Genomic DNA, 19,313 nt, shown 5'->3' on the forward strand with positions numbered 1-19,313 from the left:
GTGTGTCTTGCCAGCAAGGCATAAGTGTTGGCTAAAATAATCACTTACATAAAATCCTTGCTTCTTCAGGTTAAAAAAGGTATTGTTTTCTTCTGTTTGGAAGTGATAACTAAAGTTCAAACAGTCAGATTCTTGTTACACCCTTTCTTGCTTGATAATGCCCAAGTCACATATAAACACAGATGCTCAAGGATCTACACGGAGATCCGGGGAGATTCGGGGAGATCCGGGATTTTGGTATGACTGTACACACGGTATCAACACGGCAGCAACACGGATAAGGCCGGAAGAGCGCGGCGTCTACATGGACAAACACGGCATCTACACAGATCAACATGGCAGCGACACGGCAGCCACACAGACCGACCCGGATTGCTCTGCCAACACGGCAACCCCTGGATGACGCCGGATGTTTTTGACCTCCAAAAGTTGCCGTGTTGGCCTCCCGGCGTCAACACGGATCTCTCCCCAGATCAGATCCGGGGTGGTCCGCAGTGATCCGGGATGTCTATGTGACTGGGGCATTAGTTTGATAACGCACAGATGTCTATAAAGGACAAACAACGGGACTAATGTAAATACTGTACGAGCTGAAATTTTCGCGGTGGTTTTATTTTCGAGAATTTCGCGAATCGCCTTTGAACCGCGAAAATAACAACACGCGAAAATAACAACGTGCGAAAATAACAACGCGCGAAAACAAAAACGCCTGAAAACAACGCAGGGAAATGAAAATCAAGCCATGCCATGTGCTGCAGGATCGCACCAAAATTATAGTGCCGTACAGTACACTACTAGCACTCGTAGCTAGCTACGTACGTAGGTCTAGCACACAGCTATCAGGAGCTGAGCCATATGGCCATAACGTAGCTAGCATTAATAAGTACAGTATGTATCCCTTCCTGCGCTGCACCTAGCTAGCCTTCAACTTGTCGACTGTGCACGCACGTCGCATAGTACAGCTAGCTATAGCTGTTTAAAGTGCGTTCAGTCTAATGTTACTCTTGCAGCTGCATTCTTGGTGTTCGCCTGTCGATGTCCGGCACGAATTTCGAAAGTCCTTGTAAAGTATTTCTTTTTGATATTTGTTTTACTTTCAAATTGAGAAAGTACTACTATTTACACGTGTAAGGTACTTTTAGTTTAGACAGCTATTGTTTTTTCGTGAGAGTTCAAGTAAGTTCAGTTAGACCCTCGCAACCGCGAAATTAACAACACGCGAAAATGTCCTCCAAGTAGCGATTTGCGAAAATATCTGTATGCGAAAATTTCAGCTCGTACAGTACCTCTTATCAAGCAGCATCCAAGTGAGAACTCAAATCTACCAAGACTGTAAAGTGTGAGGTCAATAAACTTTACTATGAGGCAGAGTACAGACCAAAAGATTAAATCATGGCAAGTAATCTCACAATGACAGAGTTCCCTCATATCTCATACACTTTTTCCTGTCACAACACTTCACCAGTGTTTATCAAGAAGCAACTATTGGCACCTCACATACTCAAAGAGAATATTTTTCTCACAGTGACAACAGTGAGTCCAGTTTCATCCACAATATCACTTTGTATGACAATAGATCATCACCATACTGTGTGTCTCTTAATATTAATGGGTTGATTCTCAATTTGAAGTGAATCATACCAAGGTAATACTTAATATGATGTCATATTCCATGCCAAGTTACTCCACAAAACTATTTCATTATGTGGAACAGTCCTTGTCTCAGAGAAATAGGATCACATTCTCTTCATTTATTTCTCTTGGAGCGGTTGCGGTTCTTGACGTTGGCCGTGGTATAGAAGTGTTGACCAGTCTTCTTGGACTTCTCTTCCCTTGCCAGTCTCCGTCTCTGTAAGGCAGACAGACAGATACACACATATACACACAGACACAAACCCAAAGCAGCATTAGCAATCATCAAGGTCAAGTTAGATTTCTTTTATGCCATTTTAAAATTGTGAATCAATATAAATCAAATATTTGCTACTGCCATTAATACAAAATGACCTAAAAATCACCTTAACAGGTCTATGCAATCTTTTTTCTAGGAACATGGCTAAAAGAAGAAATATTTCATACAAAATATCTCAACATAAACCTTTATTACCATATGTGACCTCACCAGCAAGGAGTAAAATGTGGACAATATATTGCACTTTTTGCAATGCATTGGCACTGGGTCTACCCAGAGTTTGCATATCTTCTCCAACTCAACTGCATAAATTCAGACGTTGCAAAGAAAATTCAACCCTCTAATCCCATTTGACTGAGAAAAAAATGTCATTTTCTTCTTTTTTCTTATGCTTCTGCTTTGGTGAGCAAATAATCTCAACATCTTTCGACTGCTAACAAACAAGATGAAAGCTGAGAGGTTCTCATCAGCATGGAAGATCCACAGTGCAACTATAACTGAGTAAATCTGTCCATCATCAGAAGAGATACATTACCTGCTTAGAGGTTAATTTCTTTTTGCTCTCTGGTTTGTCCTCATCAAAGTATCGCTTCTTCTTCTTGCTAGGGACATCAGCCTCCTCCACATCACTACCAAGGGGGCAGTAAGATCCTAATGACTTAGCTGTGGAAAAAATGATAAATACAGTACTTTCTTACCACCCAGTCATACATGCAGGAAATTCAAGAGCAACACTATTTAATGTATATCCCTATTACCCTCAATGCTTTTAAAACGAAATGCCACTATACATGCTCACCTTGACAGATTCAGCAAATTTTCTCACATTTAACTGTTGAGGTTTCATTAAAATCCCATGAAATATTAGCAATTTTCGAATTACCAAATTCAGCTGACTTAATGTCTTCATAAGACTACAGTCAAAATTGAAATCTTCTGTTTGTTGGACTGAACTTTTTTACATTCTTGCAAATGGACTGGCACTTTCCTTGAAAACACCTCAGGTTATGTCAAAATCAGAAAGGTTCTATACTTTAAGAAAGGTGAAGGGGAATAAAAAAACAAGAAAAATGCAGATAATTCGAATAATCCGGAAACATCTCTTTCAATTCAGTGTTGGTCCTAAAACTCATTTCACAAATAACTGCCACAGATCTGATGTTTAATTTGCTCAGTACTTTAATGGAATCCCTGAAAATCAGAAGCGTTCTGTTATCCAATGCATGAGGGGACCAAATTCACACTTTTGATCTCCACTTTATTCTGAAATCTAAAACATCAGAGAGCTTTAGATCTGTGACACGAATGATAAGACTATGCCTCTTCCTGGGCTGGACAATGGAAACAACTGTCTCACCCATGTGTAGAACACCATTTACTGCCTAATAGCGTCATCTATAGCGCTTGGTTGCAGACTTATAGCTCACTAATATAAAAAAAAGATGCAAATAAGAATATCATATGAGAACAAAAGAGATAAATTTAAGAGCACATTATACTGGGATCCAAGATCTGTCTTTAATTTGGCATTTCACAGTAAATGAAGAATGGAGGTTCATGGGAATAGATACAATAAATGCTAATGTATAGTGTACCTCTGGTGCTCTGCTTCTTGGTTGTAGGTTCTTCTTTTCTCCTCTCCTCTTCCTCCTCTCTTTGTTCTTTGTTCTTCTTCTCCTTCAGAACTCCAGCTAAAAGCTTCTTGTTCTTGGTGCTGAGAAAAGCAGTGGGACCAAATGAGATGTCAGGATTGCCTTCACCAGTCCTTGTTCTCTTTACAGAGATCACCGATGAATCTGATGGTCCTAGCTGCCTCCTCTTATTATTGGATATAACCTTATCCACTCCTCCCTCTTCCTTCTTTGCATCTGCATCTGCATCCTTTTCCTCCTCCTCCTCCTCCTCCTCTTCCTCCATTCTGTCTTCTTCTTCCTCATTTGACTGATCATCTTGGTCGCCAGAAGGCTGTAAGTCCTCTTCTGCGAATTCAGGTCCAATGTTTACTTCTCTCAGGTCCTGCCTCACTCCCTTGACCTTTTTCTCAGGCACGGATGTCCTTGTGTTACTTGGTTCCTCACTGGATTCCCCTGTTTTTCCTGTTTCCCTTGTATCCTGTGAGCAAGGCAAATAAGTTTTTGTAACAAAATACTTCTCTAGTCCTAGTTTAGATCAATACAAGGATAACTTAATTATTTCATCAACAGGCAAACAATTCACAAATACATGACGAGTCTGAAGAAAAGATTGTGTAACGTACCAGCACATGTTCTAATAGAGTCTCACTGGTAACACACTACAGTTTAACCCTAAAGGGGCCGCGCTTTTTTTTGGCTATGCTCAGACCGGGGGGTGGATAACTCGGCCATCGGTGGTGCAATCGCGATGAAATTTTGCATGTGTGAGACCCGCGTCATAATCTACAAGATTGTGTCATAAGATTTTTTGAAACAATCAATTTCTAATTTTAATTAATTAATTATGCAAATTAAGCTCAAGAAGATATTTTAGCCTAATTAAAAGCAATGAGAGTCTAATTTTTGATCTGCAAATCTGTTTTGCATATTCAACAATTGTACATCACAAACACTTCCAAAACTCATTTCAATTCTTATGTATTTTATTGTTTTCAGAATTTCTTATGTATTTCCTTGTTTTTCAACTTTTGTTTTTTCTGTTTTTTCATTGGAAATTGTCACTGACCACTATTCTACCATAATTGGCACAAAATTAATCAATGAAAGTGATTAATTGTAAAAATAATCAGGTTTTTATGACTTTCATGACAGAGCACTGTTTTCCATAGGAAATGTACACAAAATCACAAAATTGCGCCCGTTTTGGGGCGACATTCCGTTACAAAAATGGGTGTGGCTTCGCAAAAGTATGCGTGGACATTGCAAATTTGGTCTCAAAAGTTGCGCGAGACTTGAATAAAGAAATTCAAGAAGTCTCGCGATGAGGCCTTCTCGCGTTACAGAATTATAGCACGAAACGTCGAGGGGGGGCGGGCGGATTCCGCCCCCCCCCCCCGTCGGCCCTTTTAGGGTTAAGATGGAATGATACATTGGATGTCAAAAACTGACCAACAACTTGGCCTTAAGCTGATTAGAGTGCTTAACTTTAAAGACTTTCCTTTCATCTACAACCAAAAGAAAGTCTCTGTGCAACAGGCCAAAGCCCACTGGCAAAGACAGGAACCATTGTTTTCCAAAACACAAAGCCCATGCTATATGCATTTATTTGTTTTTCATCATACATACAGCAACCTGTTGTCACATAATCTATGATCCCGTTTACAGTGAGTTTACAACCCAGCCTTCATTTCACTGTAAACACGCAAAAGGCCAAATGCGGTACCAAAATCGGCCGCGCATTTGGCCAAGCTCTGGAGGTAGTCTGGGCTAAGGCCAAGCCCGGCCTTTTCTCACTGTAAACGCAAACTGGGCCAAATGCGGTACCAAACAGCCACCAGCGCGCTCCCAATAATAGTGTTTGTTTACAAGCAGAGCGCCACTACGACAAAATATTGAAAGGTTTGAATCAAAAGCCCGGGCCGAGCCCTCCACTGTAAACGAACAAAATTGTGGGGCCAAGTACCACAATTGCGCCCGGGCTCGGCCCAGCCCTGCACTGTAAACGGGGTCTTAGAGTTTTTGCCCATTTTGTTGTCTCCAGAGTTCCTCATACATTGGTCTAAAAAAAAAAAAAAAAATCAATGCAACATACATTTTGTGACACCTGTTCATAGTGTGAAAAGAACAAGAATCACAAAGAAGCAGAAGAAAGTTGGAAGGCGGAGAAAACTGATAAGCCAAGAGGGCACACTGACCTGTTCACAGTTTGGAGGTTTGACAAAGAAAGGGATCTTTCCTCTCTGCCAATCATTGAGAACCATCTTAGACACAGCATTGAGGTCTGGCTCACCACCCTGAAATCCAAGCATGACAGAGATATGGAGTGTGACAAGATTTCTGGTACCCTGCCAATAGTAAGGACATGATTGAATGAGTGATACAGAGAACAAAGTGACCAGGTTCACTATTCAACAATTAAACTGAAATGCACATGAGTTTGAGAGCTCAAAATCTATCCTTGTACACAGTGTTGCTGCCTTGATCAACTTCACTTGCAATATCAGTTTGTTCTGTGGTCTCTTATCATCTATAGTACCAATAAAGAGTTTCTAGACGATGCAGACTTAAACAAGGAAAAGTAGAAATTACGCGGTGCGTAATATATGTCCCCGCCGGAAGTAGCATTTTGTAGCAAAATGTACAATACAGGTCAAAAATCAAGGTCAAAGGTCAAAATTCTGTGTAGAAGTTTTGAAGCCCTCACCTATTGCCATCACATAAATTAAACGGAATCGAAATTGGGTTAGAAATGGCGAAGGAGTAGCATTTTGTAGCAAAATGTACAATATAGATCAGAAATCAAGGTCAAAGGTCAAAGAAGTCAAAGGTCAAAATTCTGTGTAGAAGTTTTGAAGCCCTCACCTAGTGCCATCACATAAAGCTAACGGAATTGAAATCGGGTTAGAAATGGCGAAGGAGTAGCATTTTGTAGGCAATGTGCAATATAGGTCAAAAATCAAGGTCAAAGGTCAAAGAAGCCGAAGGTCAAAATTCTGTGTACAAATTTTGAAGCTCTCACCTAGTGCCATCACATAAAGCAAACGGAATCGAAATCGGGTTAGAAATGGCGAAGGAGTAGCATTTTGTAGCAAAATGTACAGTACAGGTCAAAAATCAAGGTCAAAGGTCAAAGAAGTCAAAGGTCAAAATTCTGTGTACAAGTTTTGAAGCCCTCACCTAGAGCCATCACATAAAGCAAATAGAATCGAAATTGGGTTAGAAATGGCGAAGGAGTAGCATTTTGTAGCCAATGTACAATATAGGTCAAAAATCAAGGTCAAAGGTCAAAGAAGTCAAAGGTCAAAATTCTGTGTAGAAGTTTTGAAGCCCTCACCTAGTGCCATCACATAGAGCAAATAGAATCGAAATCGGGTTAGAAATGGCGAAGGAGTAGCATTTTGTAGTAAAATGTACAATATAGGTCAAAAATCAAGGTCAAAGGTCAAAGAAGTCAAAGGTCAAAATTCTGTGTAGAAGTTTTAAAGCCCTCACCTAGTGCCATCACATAAAGCAAACGGAATCGAAATCGGGTTAGAAATGGCGAAGGAGTAGCATTTTGTAGCAAAATGTACAATATAGGTCAAAGGTCAAGGTCAAAGGTCACAATTGGAATTCTGCGTAGAAGTTTCAAAGCTCCCATGTGGTGCTATCATATAAAGCAAACAGAATCAAAATTGGCCCATAAATGACAGAGAAGTAGCAAATTGAAGATTTTGATCACACGCGGACGCACAGACAGACAGACAGACAGACGGACGGACGCACGGACACACACACGTACGGAGCCCGTTTCATAGTCCCCTGCTCGAACTCGTTTGGCGGGGACAAAAAAACACAAAAACAATAACTAATAGCACAAGAGACCTGTGTGTCTAGCGGTCACCTGAGTAGCACACTTCACTTTCATGGCACTCCACATGAGGCAAATGATTGCAAAAAGTTTGGGAGATGAGATTTGGGGATCATTGCACACCCTTTGGACGGTCAAGCCCCTGGACTGCAGTATACCTCACACTTGTAAGTCAATAACCAGCTGTTACACAGTTTGTAACTGAGCCGGCATGTGAAGCAGAAGCATTCATGTGGATGACAGGAACATTCAGAATTAACATGCAAGTTTCTGTTTTCAATTACTAACAGATGGAACAAGATTTCAAAACCACATTATAATAAGAGAGAAAGTGAATTCACCTTGAGTAATTTGCCAGTTCTCTGAGCTAGCTTCTCCAAGAAGTCCACATGATCTGTCCAGTCTGAGATCCTGTATGTTTTCTGGATATAGTCTGGTTTGACTCGCTGTAGCACCTCAGTGATGTGATCCTCTGGAGATTTGACATACTCAATGCGTACCTGAGACAACCAAACATCAATAACATTTTCTCTTTCGCATTCACATTTTCAAATCCTATGGGTTTCAATGGTTCATTGCTTTATCTGTTCAGACAGCCATATCTCATGGTCTAGTGACATGTAAACAAACATTTCAACAGTAGACTTCTTAAATACAATCTCTGAATACAGTAAAACTTGTGGTGTTTCAAAAGACACCTCCACAAGACCTGAAAATAGCAAAGATTATGTCTTAAGGAATTTCATTTCATTTCATGAAATTAAAATCTGCTCACAGCAGCTATTTAGTCTCTTTTTAATGTAATATCAGTGCATCATCATTCTTCATAACAGAAGTGTAACTTTGCATGAATAACATTTTGTTTGAGGAAATGAGTGCATTTTTTACTGGAACTGTCTACATCATAACTTTTGCTTCATTTAATTTCCTGCTGTCATGTAAGAATGCAAGATGAAATTATTCACCATGACGAAAATCTGAGTCACAACTACAAGAAAATTGTTACTTCTACAAACACACTTCCTCCCTATAATAACAGTTCAGAGTATCAAACACTAATCACTACATTCTCTATACCTTTTGGATCAATTTTGGTAATTAAAACAAAAAGCAATATTTTAAATTCTTTCATATCCATAGGTTCTTTACAAAGTATGACAGAAAGCATACTGATCACTCCATCAAGGATGAGGTCAGTCTCCATATCTCTGGATCAGTATGCTAAGCTAGGATTGCCAATACCAAGGTCATATACAAATCACATGATGGAACGCTGACTGTACTGAAAAGAGTGAAATACTGTAAAACTTGAAATTTTCGCGCATTTCGCGCAACCATAAACTAGCGCGAAAATAAAAGCACGTGAATATTTTTGCATGCCACACGTTTCAGTGGTGGATGTCTTGATTCCGCGGAATTAAAAACACGCGAAAATCTTCTCACACGGCCAAGCGCGAAAAATTAGTCGCACAAAAATATCCACCTTCACAGTAGTCAACCTGAAGTAAGGGAGTTAATAGAAAGGATTCAAACAACCAGAACACTGACCACTCCCTTGAGAATGATTTCTGTCTCTGTATCTCCAGATGGGTAGACCACACCTGGGCAGTCAATGAGGAAGATCCTTCTCATCAGGGTAATGTACTGCCATACCTGAGCAATTAGGAAAACAAATATGATCAAATAGGGTCAGTGAAGTTCAACATGTCTTAGATCAAAACATGCTTAAATCTGATGAAAGTTGCCTGAGTTCTACGCTAACAAGGGGTACAGATCTAAGTCATCTCATCATTTAAAATGTTGATATTGGTAATACATCTACAGTCTTCTCTTTGTGGCTGGCTGGCATTGAGACAAAGAATGAGAAATCACATGAACGATATTTGATTATTCATCAGGTTAATGTTTATCTCATCCTTTTCACAGTGATACAATTAGACCAAGTTAATCACCTAACATAGACATTCCATTTTGTTGGAAGACATAAATATGTACATAAATGATCAGTAACTATGAAACATCAAGTATTTCTTATCATCTATGAACTAGATAAAACAATAAATGACCGATATAATGCGCTGAGCCCTGGCATTGGTATGACAAATTTCTCCAAAATCTACCCTTAAAAAAGCTCTAATATCAGGGGTTAATGCATTATGCAATCATCACGGAGTTACGGAGATGAGAGATGTACGATGATGGTCCCACCTTGGTCTCGCCGGCTATGGGGGCTACATTGCAGACCTTCTTGTTCCTCAGTGTGTTGATGATGGAACTCTTGCCAACATTGGGATATCCAATGAAGCCAACACTTATCTGCTTCTTGTCTACATGGAGCTGTGGGAGGTAATGGAAGAATAAATTCCGCTGCCAGTAAATGATATTTACCACGACAACAACTATCATTTGTGAATATGAAAGCTGATTAATCAGTTTGTGAATGTACTAACCAAGGTAAGCTCTAATCTTCTATCAATGGTCACAAGTCCAGGATTGCATGCATCTGAACCTTGCATTCTGAATATCATTTTATCAGGATGATATGAATTTTTATATCAATTTTCCCTTCTGCACATACTCTCTAGCATCAGTAAAATATGCATTAATACCTCCCTTCTTAACATGTGGTGTATGATCGCTGGTTTCAAGACTGACTTGGTTTTACACACCAGTGCTCAAAGAGACTCTACGGCACCTGAGTAATATTCCATTAAATTAATTTTTGTTGTTCACTGACCTGATCCTAATGCAAAATATGAGACAGCATCATAAACCATAAACTGCAATACTTGAGTTAGGAAGAAACACATGAAACTAGGAATGGCTCTTCCCTCTTGCAAACCAAAGAAATCATTCTTGTACACTTTACATGAATTTCTCTCAAGAGGAAGTAACCTTAATTCACAAAGCAGAATTTTTAGTACAAGAGAAATTAGGTAACATAAAGTAATAAAACATGTCACATTCCATGAGACAAGAACTAATTCCCGGATATAACTGACAGTAAAATAAGAATGTCATGATTTTGCACTACGACACCATGACAGCTCTGTATAATCACAGGAACTTGACAGAAATCCAATGAGTATTTAATTTCTTATCTTTAAACCAGTATAGCCTCAGTTTTAAATCAACTAAAAGTTTTTTAGAGGTAATTATATCAGTTTCAAACAAATATTGTAATAGCAAATAATGTCACTCACCTTGCCAAATTGTCGAAGTAGCTGAATGAGGGCGCCCTTTCCAAATGGATTTCTGATGCTGGCATGGAAGGCTAGGGTTGGGTATTCATGAGATAGAACAGCTACCCAGCGTTTCTAGGAAGACAACAGGTCACAAATAACAATCACTATTAAAACGCTCATGACACAAATATCAAAACAGAAATATTATACTGTAAACGAAAATTTTTTCGCACGATTTATTTGCGCTGGGCAGCTCAAAAACATATGGGCAATTCCACGGTATGTAGGACACAGATGCCGAAAATTCAAAATGATATTTGTTTCAAACACCATACATTTTCAAACAATACTTGAGTTGAAGTTTTAAGAATCATTATGTTTTTCAATAAAAGCGGCCATTTTGATTTTCAAAATGGCTGCCAAAATATGCCTATAACTCAATGGTAAGAAAGAGTGTATTGTCACATAATTTACCCTCTGTATATCCACTTTACTAGTACTCTAAACAACAATCTTTTATATGCATGCAGTTACCAGACAAGTCTTTTACCACATGATAGAAAGAAAAAGCTGCTTGCTTTAAAGAATTTTATAAAAACTTTTAATTACTTTGACAATGATGGATGTAACGTCAGTTACCAAAAACAAGGAATTTTTAACTTTATTCATCAAAGAAAGTTAGCTATATGATGTAACTTAGGATTTCTAATGTATGCCCATATGCTTTCCTTTCAATAACAGAAAATAAGGATACTTGGCATACTGGAGAGTCAAATGAACACATCAAAATGTGTAACGTCAGTTACCGAAACATCATATACCAGTATGTAACGTCAGTTACCATGACAGTAATAACAACTTATGCAAATTTTTTTACTTTAGGCCATTTCTATACATCTGGGAAGTCAAAGGTTATCAACAAAGAGCAGCAATCCCTTTGATAGGGAATGATGTCATCACCATGGTACACTGTATATCCATGGATACATTTTTTTTTGTTCACTTTATCTTATTTATTTATTTATCATATTTTTTTTTTTTTTGGTGGGGGGGGGGGGCTTGAGCTTTTGATTTTCGGTTCAGCACAAGTTAAGGTTAAATCATCTGGAAGTTTAGGTTTACCACATGCAATATCTAATGCACTCAAATTACTATACAGTACTCACTGTCCTACGGGATGATAAAGCTACCAAATTCTGTAGGCCTAATCAATGATGTGGTTGCATGGTAACCACCTTTTTCTCTTAAAAAGCTTGTGTACAGCTGTATACCAACAGTTTTATAATCTTTACTAATGACTACTTTTGCAAGCATTTTTCTTTTTTTTTTCTCTGGAAGCTTAGTGGAGTTTCTACCTCAAGGTAAATGTAAGAGCAGATATATTTCTTTGCTTGCACTTAAATGTGTGGTTTAGTTAATTATGGCACATCTTGAAATGGTACATAAGCAGGCCTGACATAAGGCATATAGTACTGTCATTACTGTTTGAAACTAACACTGATGTTGCTCAACATTTAACACTGATGCTGCTCAAAGTGAGAGGTGATTCTAGGGTAAAATAAAAAAAAAACTGTTCATATTTGTTGATTACTTTATTTCATTCATGCAGGGACATTTTTGTAATACATGATAATTATGAACAGGAAGATTTGTTTATATTGATCTTAGAATTCTTTCGATGCAAAGTCCTATTTCTTGGTATCTGGGATGTATTTGCAAGCCTTGATATACCAGTGAAAAGGAAAAGAAAAACAATTACATTCCTTCAAGCAAGGAATAAACAAATAATGCCCTTTTGACCAAAAAAGCATGTTCCTTCTTCACAGAAAAAATATCATAAGTGTAACACTATTCATTTAAATCATTATTGATAATGGAGATCATTTTTTTTTTATTTGCGGCCCTAACAATGCCTTGAGGGAGGAGTAAAATAAAGAAAAGAAGAAAGAATATATCACAGTAGATTTCATACATATTTATGAACATTTTTATTTGTATGTGTTTTTTCCCCATGACCTGAAAGATATTTTTTTACCACACACAAAAACATCTGTGTTTTGTGTAGTACTGCAGGGCATTATGGGTGGGGTACTCTAGATAGAAACTTTCCTGTTCATCAAAAAAAAAACAACAACAACCAAAAAAAAACCCCTTAGTTATGTCAATATTTATACTTTGAACTGCTGAATCTAAATGGCTCTGTGTAATCATAACTGTTGAATAAGCATTCAGTCTTAAGACCAATGTCAAAAAATATCCTCTGGTGCATTTACATTATTTTTGCTCAACTGTGCTATGGCATTGGGGGGGGGGGGGGGGGGGGGGGGGAGGCTTGCCCTCTAAGGGCCCCACCCAATTTTTGTCTTTAGATTTTGTTTTAATTTGTTGCTAAGTAAATGCCTGGATTGTTACTGGTATACTGCAGCAGTATAATAACCTGTTAAATAAATTAGTTTTTTGTAAACGCCATAGCAAAAGTATGTGTAACGTCAGTTACTGACATGTTTACCTTTAAGTTTTCATAAAACATAAAGAAAATGGACTTACATGTATGTTTAATTTCATTTGGGTATTTGTAATTGATGAACCAAGGTATGATTCCATATCCAACAAATCACTCTGAAAGGTGAGAATTATAAAATATCACAAAACTATTCCTAATCATGATTTTCCATGTGTAAACCCTATGGCAAATGTAAGCGTAACGTCAGTTACGTAACGTCAGTTACCGTCATGCCTTCACTACATTGGCATGGTGCTAAAAGGAAATATCTAAAGTGCACATTATTTTGCATACCTGTTCCTAAGAACCTAGGTATGTTGCCATATTAAACACATAAAGTTTAGAAGTCAGGGACATGAGATATTTCCATTTAAATCTACACCATAATTTTCCATGTCCTTTTTCCGTAACGTCAGTTACCGACACATTTTCACTTGCTATGTGATAAGAAATTCAGTTTGAGAGGAAAACTTTCCACCTATTTCTTCATTCTCATGAACTCATTCATCAATGCTAATTACAAGCCCCGGGTGCTTTCATTCACAAAACTACAACATAAACAATTTTATGAAAATCCTTATGCGTAACGTCAGTTACCGTGGAATTGCCCATATGCAGGTTCTTGAATTTGCACTGTGCAATTGTCAACCCATTCAAAATGTACAGATAAAATGGTGAAGATATTTTCGCAGGTTTTAGAATTCGCTCTAGCCAAAAGTAGCACGAAATATGCGAAAATTAATGCACCGCAAACAATTTTTGCGTTGACAGTAATCACTTTAAACTGAAGGGAAAGCAGAAGATTAAAGGGGATGGTTAGTAACTGATCAGTGGGAATCAGTGGGAATGCTGGGGAATGATTGTTCCAATCCTTGCGGGATTCATTAAGAGTATGTTACATATATCTATTGTTGTGCGAAAATTATTTGCTTCAGAATGGTCTCATATTCAAGTAATGTGCAGTTTTATCGCCCCGTCACTGTGCAGACATGCTAACCTGGAAACATTAAACTGCACATTACTTGAATATGAGACCATTTTGAAGCAAATAATTTTCACACAACAATAGATATATAATGTACTCTTAAATTAATCCCACAAGGATTGGAACAATCATCCCCCAGCATTCCCACTGATTCCCACTGATCAGTTACTAACCATCCCCTTTAACACACTGACTGACCTCTAAGCCACAGTGAGTGTTATCATTGATTATTTAAGTGTTCAATATAATAATCTAAAAATTTGATCTCTCTACAAATTCCTTTACATAAATGTCTCCTGATTCACAGAAGCAACACATCTGTGAAGTTTATTATCAGAGGTCATTTTAATGTGATGGGGGCTCCAAACACAGACCTATATATAGTGTCTATGGACAAGACTGTTTATGCTTTTGATTTTAGTTTGTTTTTTTTCTCATTCTAGAGTCATATCTATGGCAAACATCAAAAGAAGAGCACCAGTGCTTTCATGCTAAGCCAACTTCAGAGATGAAAAAAAAAAATGCCAGTGCATGAAAGAAAATCTTGGCTTACCAAGGCATAATTGTAAAAAAAAATGGAAACAATGTTGATGTTATTCAACAAATAACACTAAAACTGTGATAAGATCTGGAAAATTTGACTCCTTGCTAGAAAGCATTGTATTCTGCTTCACATTTAACTCACTGTAGCCCAGGTTGGTACAAGGTCCACTTTATTTAGGACAAAGACAAGATGTTTGTGAGGTTTCTCTTTCTTCAGGTAGTTCTCAATGTACTTGGATCTGGTTCCCATCGGATCTCGGGCATCTAAGACCTGGACTAGTACATCTGACGAGTCAATCACCTACACAATAGGAAATGACATATTTTCATCATTCACAGGTACACTGAAAAGAAAACAATTCTGAGAATTTACAGAGAGAGTTTGATATACAGTCTAACACTTGATAGTACTATTCAACATCACATTCTCTATACATTGAAATTCTAACATGACTCTTTGAGGACAGCAGAAATCTGTCACACAAATATACATGACTATTCCCCTGACACAAGGCAAACACTCTATTCCTACTGTAGCACCATAATTAAGATTTCATATGAGATCCACAACCAACACTTCTATATACCATGAAGAAGAATGAACATCCAGGAAGGGAGTCATCAAAATATCCAAGTACTGGAAACATGAGACACAGTATAAACTTCTTGCAGTGCATTACAGGCAAACAATCGAACTTCAGTACTCTGAGGAATTAATTGCAAGTGTGAAAGAAGGTAAGTACTGAGGAAATCATTCATGATTACAAAGTGATAGTCAGCTTAAAAGTCTTTCAGAGAGTAGATGACATACCTTGTAGAGTTCATTCCAAATCCTCTTGGACTGACCAGCAGAGAAGATGTAATCTTTGACCTCCTCCTTCACTCCATCATCCTCCACCACTAAATCCTTGTCTTTTCCTGCATCATACTGGTCTCCAGATTCTTCAGCTGCTTTCACCAGGGACTACCCAGAAATTAATTCAGAACATTAAACATTATGAGGGTGATAACTTTGATGTTATACCCTCAGTCAAGTCATGCCATGTTGTTGTGTTTCTCCTGTTTTGTTACGTCCTGTCTTAAATAATTTTGGTGCTTAGCATTTGTAAATAAGTATTTTCATAAGAATCTTTTTGAGTGGTTCACAATATAAGAGCATGTTTTTTAGTGGACCTCTCAATTTTTTTCCCCCTCTAAACATAACTGTGTATTTTGCTGATATGCATGTATATCTTTATGTCCTAACTATCATTTATCCTTTGCACAGTTGAATCAATGCCTATGATACAATACCTATTTCATTCTGTGCTACAACTGTATGTCTTTTTTGGGCAAAAAAAAAAGGAAGGAAAATAAATGACTTGAATTAAATTGATGTAAAAGCCTTTAAATACACTCAAGATGTAGCAAAAAAAGTCAATATCAGTTAAAGTCAAATGCTAAGTGAGCCTCGTCTGCATATGGCAATTTGTGAGTCAAGTGTTTTTCAATATAAGTTCATTGGCCTTTTGACCTTTGACCTTGTCAAGACTTCATCCATAACTGAACTTGTACTGTCATCTTTAGGTGATGTACCCGAGGTATGACATCTACGCTGTATGTCTCGCTTTGTATATGCAGGTAGGACGAAAGTGATTTCTTGCCTATTTTTTAAAAAAAAAAGGTTTTTCAATCCTCACATCCATAGAATCTGCAATTACGAATGGGATTGTTTCGCCCTAGGTAATCAAAAGTGGGTACATGCAAATATGACTTGGAAAATATTAAAAGAATATGAGGTAAAATTACATTGTAACATTTTTCAACGACTAGATGAGAAACACTCATCTATATAATACACATATCTATAGAATACACATATTTAAAATTAAAATTGCCCTGAAGTACAGAGGACATAAATCAACATGGCTTCATTAGTATCTACAGGAATTACAGCATCTTGTATGATGCAAATATGGGCACATAAGTAGGTCACTGCAGTATCTTCATTACATGCATTATTGGTGCAATTTGTATTTACCAGTACACCACCTTCATCTGTATGTGAGACAATCATATGATTAAGAATGTTAACACATGAAGAATTGTACGAATGAATAATTATGCTTAGGTACTGAAAATTGTTTACGTAACAACAGCAATAACATCTTCCATACCTCCACAGCTCCCACTTTTATGTTGGGTCTCTTCCGTTGTTTCTTGGGTCCAAATGTGGAGCTAAAACTTTCTGTGTCCAACAGATGCACTCTATTGTACTGGAGAAAAAAAAAAGGAAACAAACTGAATGACAACATTTTCACTGCAGGACAAAGAAGTCTCAAGTTTTACAGGTTCGATTCACATTCATTCAATAAAAACCTAATTTTGTGGTGGGAAATTCAGGATTCACCAAATTAGTGTACACACTTGTGATATTCCAGAAAAAAAGAAGAAGTTACATTTCTGCATTACAGCAGATAAAACTGTACGATTAATGCATTTACAATGTACACTTGCACCATATCATGTACAATATGTTCTACTGACTGTCATAATGACAACTCGGAAATCATATCTCTAGAAAGTCAATTTTAGTCCTATGGTAAAGAGTTGCAACAGAGACAAAAATGTTTGCAGCAATAAATAAATGAACAGTGTCTTATCCACTAAACCACAGTATTCACATCAGTCCAGGTCCTACTAACCTTGGCTTTCTCCTGGAGGAGGGTGATGGGAAGTTTGGTCTGTCTCATCACAACCTGGTATGGATCTCTCACCACCTTACCCAGCTCAGCTTGAAATGTCTGCAAGGCATCCTGGGAGACTACTCTTGTGTTACCTACAGAGGGCGCAGTCATTGTGATTACGCTAATTGCAAGAGTTTCACCTACAGTTATGATCACAACCTGGTATGGATCTCTCACCACCTTACCCAGCTCAGCTTGAAATGTCTGCAAGGCATCCTGGGAGACTACTCTTGTGTTACCTACAGAGGGCGCAGTCATTGTGATTACGCTAATTGCAAGAGTTTCACCTACAGTTATGCTTAATAATAGTAAGGTGTGCTGAGTATTGACTATTTCATTCAACTCTCCCATGAAACAATATCTGTGTGTGCAAGCGCACTTTAGTCAAAGCATTAATAGCTATGCTTTGGTATCAACTTAATTTTGCCCAAATGTTGACCACAATGCAAAATAGAGTGAAAAGCCACACTTTTTATAACAAACTTACAGTCCTTTATGAAGGTCATTATGAAAGATCAGGGACAAGGTAGTTAACATGACCTCATACATTGTCAATTACTTTCCTTTCAAAGGTGTTGTTTGGCAAACCAATCATTTGGTAAGGATATGCTGTGCACTGTATTATACTGTTACATGATTATTAATACACCCCACCCCACACACAATCACAATTATATGAGCATTTTGAAAGAGACAAGTGACATGAAAGAGGAAATCTATGAATGACTCCAATGTCTACACTTTGTCCTGTACGATAGGTTTAAAGTTTGTTCATAAGGATAAAGTCTTCAGTCTTTTATGTCAGGTAACAAGTCACGCACGGTGACTTATTTCTGATCAATAACAAAGTGTAATAACACTGTTGAAATGTAACTGGCTCCTCATTTTGGAATGTCGGTATTAAAATCAAGAAATACACAAATTGTTGATATTACAAAATAAAGGTTTTAAATGCTGACCATGTGAGGGATATCAACTTCAAGCAAGTGATGAGAGATCCTCTTCTCATTCTCCACACCCAAATTACTCTTAGAAATTGATTTTTTGCTCTTTTTTTTTCCTGGCAAGGCAAATCACTAATGCTACTTTCTAGGCTACTAAGAACACTCACCAAACCACTTTCTGTTTGGTTCCACTCTGGCCACACTTCCAGAGTTCAGCCTGGATTGGAATGGAGCAGGCCTGGTGATGCGACCTTTCCGATCTCTGACCAATGAAAAAAGGGGGGAATTAACAATATTCATTACTATACGTAATATTAAATTTAGAACATTTATTGAGTAAAGTGTGATGTAAATCATTGATACATAATGTTGACATACACTGAATAGGAAGCAACCAGTAAGCTCAATCCTACACATATAAGCATGAGACCCATGTCACGTCAGAGTGTATAATATTCTGAATAGAATCAATGGATTACAGCCTAGTGCAAAGCTTCTTGAAATCAGTTGTTTTCTAGAAGACTAATGACAGTTTAAACACAAGCAACAAAGTTTTCCTTACCGTTGGGGCTTCCCCTTTCGATACATATTCAGACGCTTGATAGTTGCACGATCTCGCATGTTGTTACCGCCTACTCCCTTAGCACGATCTGTGGTGGGAATAAAAAGTCATCAGAGGTTTGATCATGTATCAACCCATATCGTTTCTTTTTTCCCCCCAAATTCTTATCAAGAGAGTTGTTAAAAGATTCATCTCTTCAAATAAGCCTCAAACACGATATTATGTTTCATATTACTTTAGTTTATATAGATGAATGAAGTTCAGTTCAGACCCAATTAGCCTCACAACTGGCATGGACACCAACTTTCTGTCATTATTTCACTGGCAGTGTCTACTATCTACTCTGCTCCAAGTTTTGATAATTAAAACACAGTATAAGGGCAATTTCGCGGTTAGTAACGTTACATGTTTAAAGAAATTTAGATATTTATTTTTACTACTAAATCACCGTTTATTCATTTCAAGTCAA

At 37.7% G+C, this 19,313-nt stretch overlaps 1 protein-coding gene across 1 annotated transcript in view; it reads right to left on the bottom strand.

The window, feature by feature from the left end:
• Window positions 1-1,747: 1,747 nt before the first annotated feature.
• The window catches only part of LOC139713092 (uncharacterized), a 20,440-nt gene continuing 2,874 nt past the window's right edge, over window positions 1,748-19,313 (bottom strand). Inside the window, exons 2-15 of the mRNA XM_071624850.1 lie at window positions 18,845-18,932; window positions 18,450-18,544; window positions 17,297-17,430; window positions 16,769-16,867; window positions 15,424-15,576; window positions 14,755-14,913; window positions 10,600-10,713; window positions 9,605-9,733; window positions 8,945-9,049; window positions 7,738-7,896; window positions 5,742-5,840; window positions 3,508-4,024; window positions 2,448-2,575; window positions 1,748-1,849 (exon numbers count right to left, since the gene is read on the bottom strand). Coding sequence (XP_071480951.1) covers window positions 1,748-1,849; window positions 2,448-2,575; window positions 3,508-4,024; window positions 5,742-5,840; window positions 7,738-7,896; window positions 8,945-9,049; window positions 9,605-9,733; window positions 10,600-10,713; window positions 14,755-14,913; window positions 15,424-15,576; window positions 16,769-16,867; window positions 17,297-17,430; window positions 18,450-18,544; window positions 18,845-18,932 — 2,081 coding nt within the window. The remainder of the gene's footprint in view (window positions 1,850-2,447; window positions 2,576-3,507; window positions 4,025-5,741; window positions 5,841-7,737; window positions 7,897-8,944; window positions 9,050-9,604; window positions 9,734-10,599; window positions 10,714-14,754; window positions 14,914-15,423; window positions 15,577-16,768; window positions 16,868-17,296; window positions 17,431-18,449; window positions 18,545-18,844; window positions 18,933-19,313) is intronic.

This window comes from Diadema antillarum, unplaced genomic scaffold (assembly GCF_040938485.1).
Source record: "Diadema antillarum isolate AM-2024a unplaced genomic scaffold, OU_Dant_1.0 seq00001904_RagTag, whole genome shotgun sequence".
Taxonomy (NCBI): domain Eukaryota; kingdom Metazoa; phylum Echinodermata; class Echinoidea; order Diadematoida; family Diadematidae; genus Diadema; species Diadema antillarum.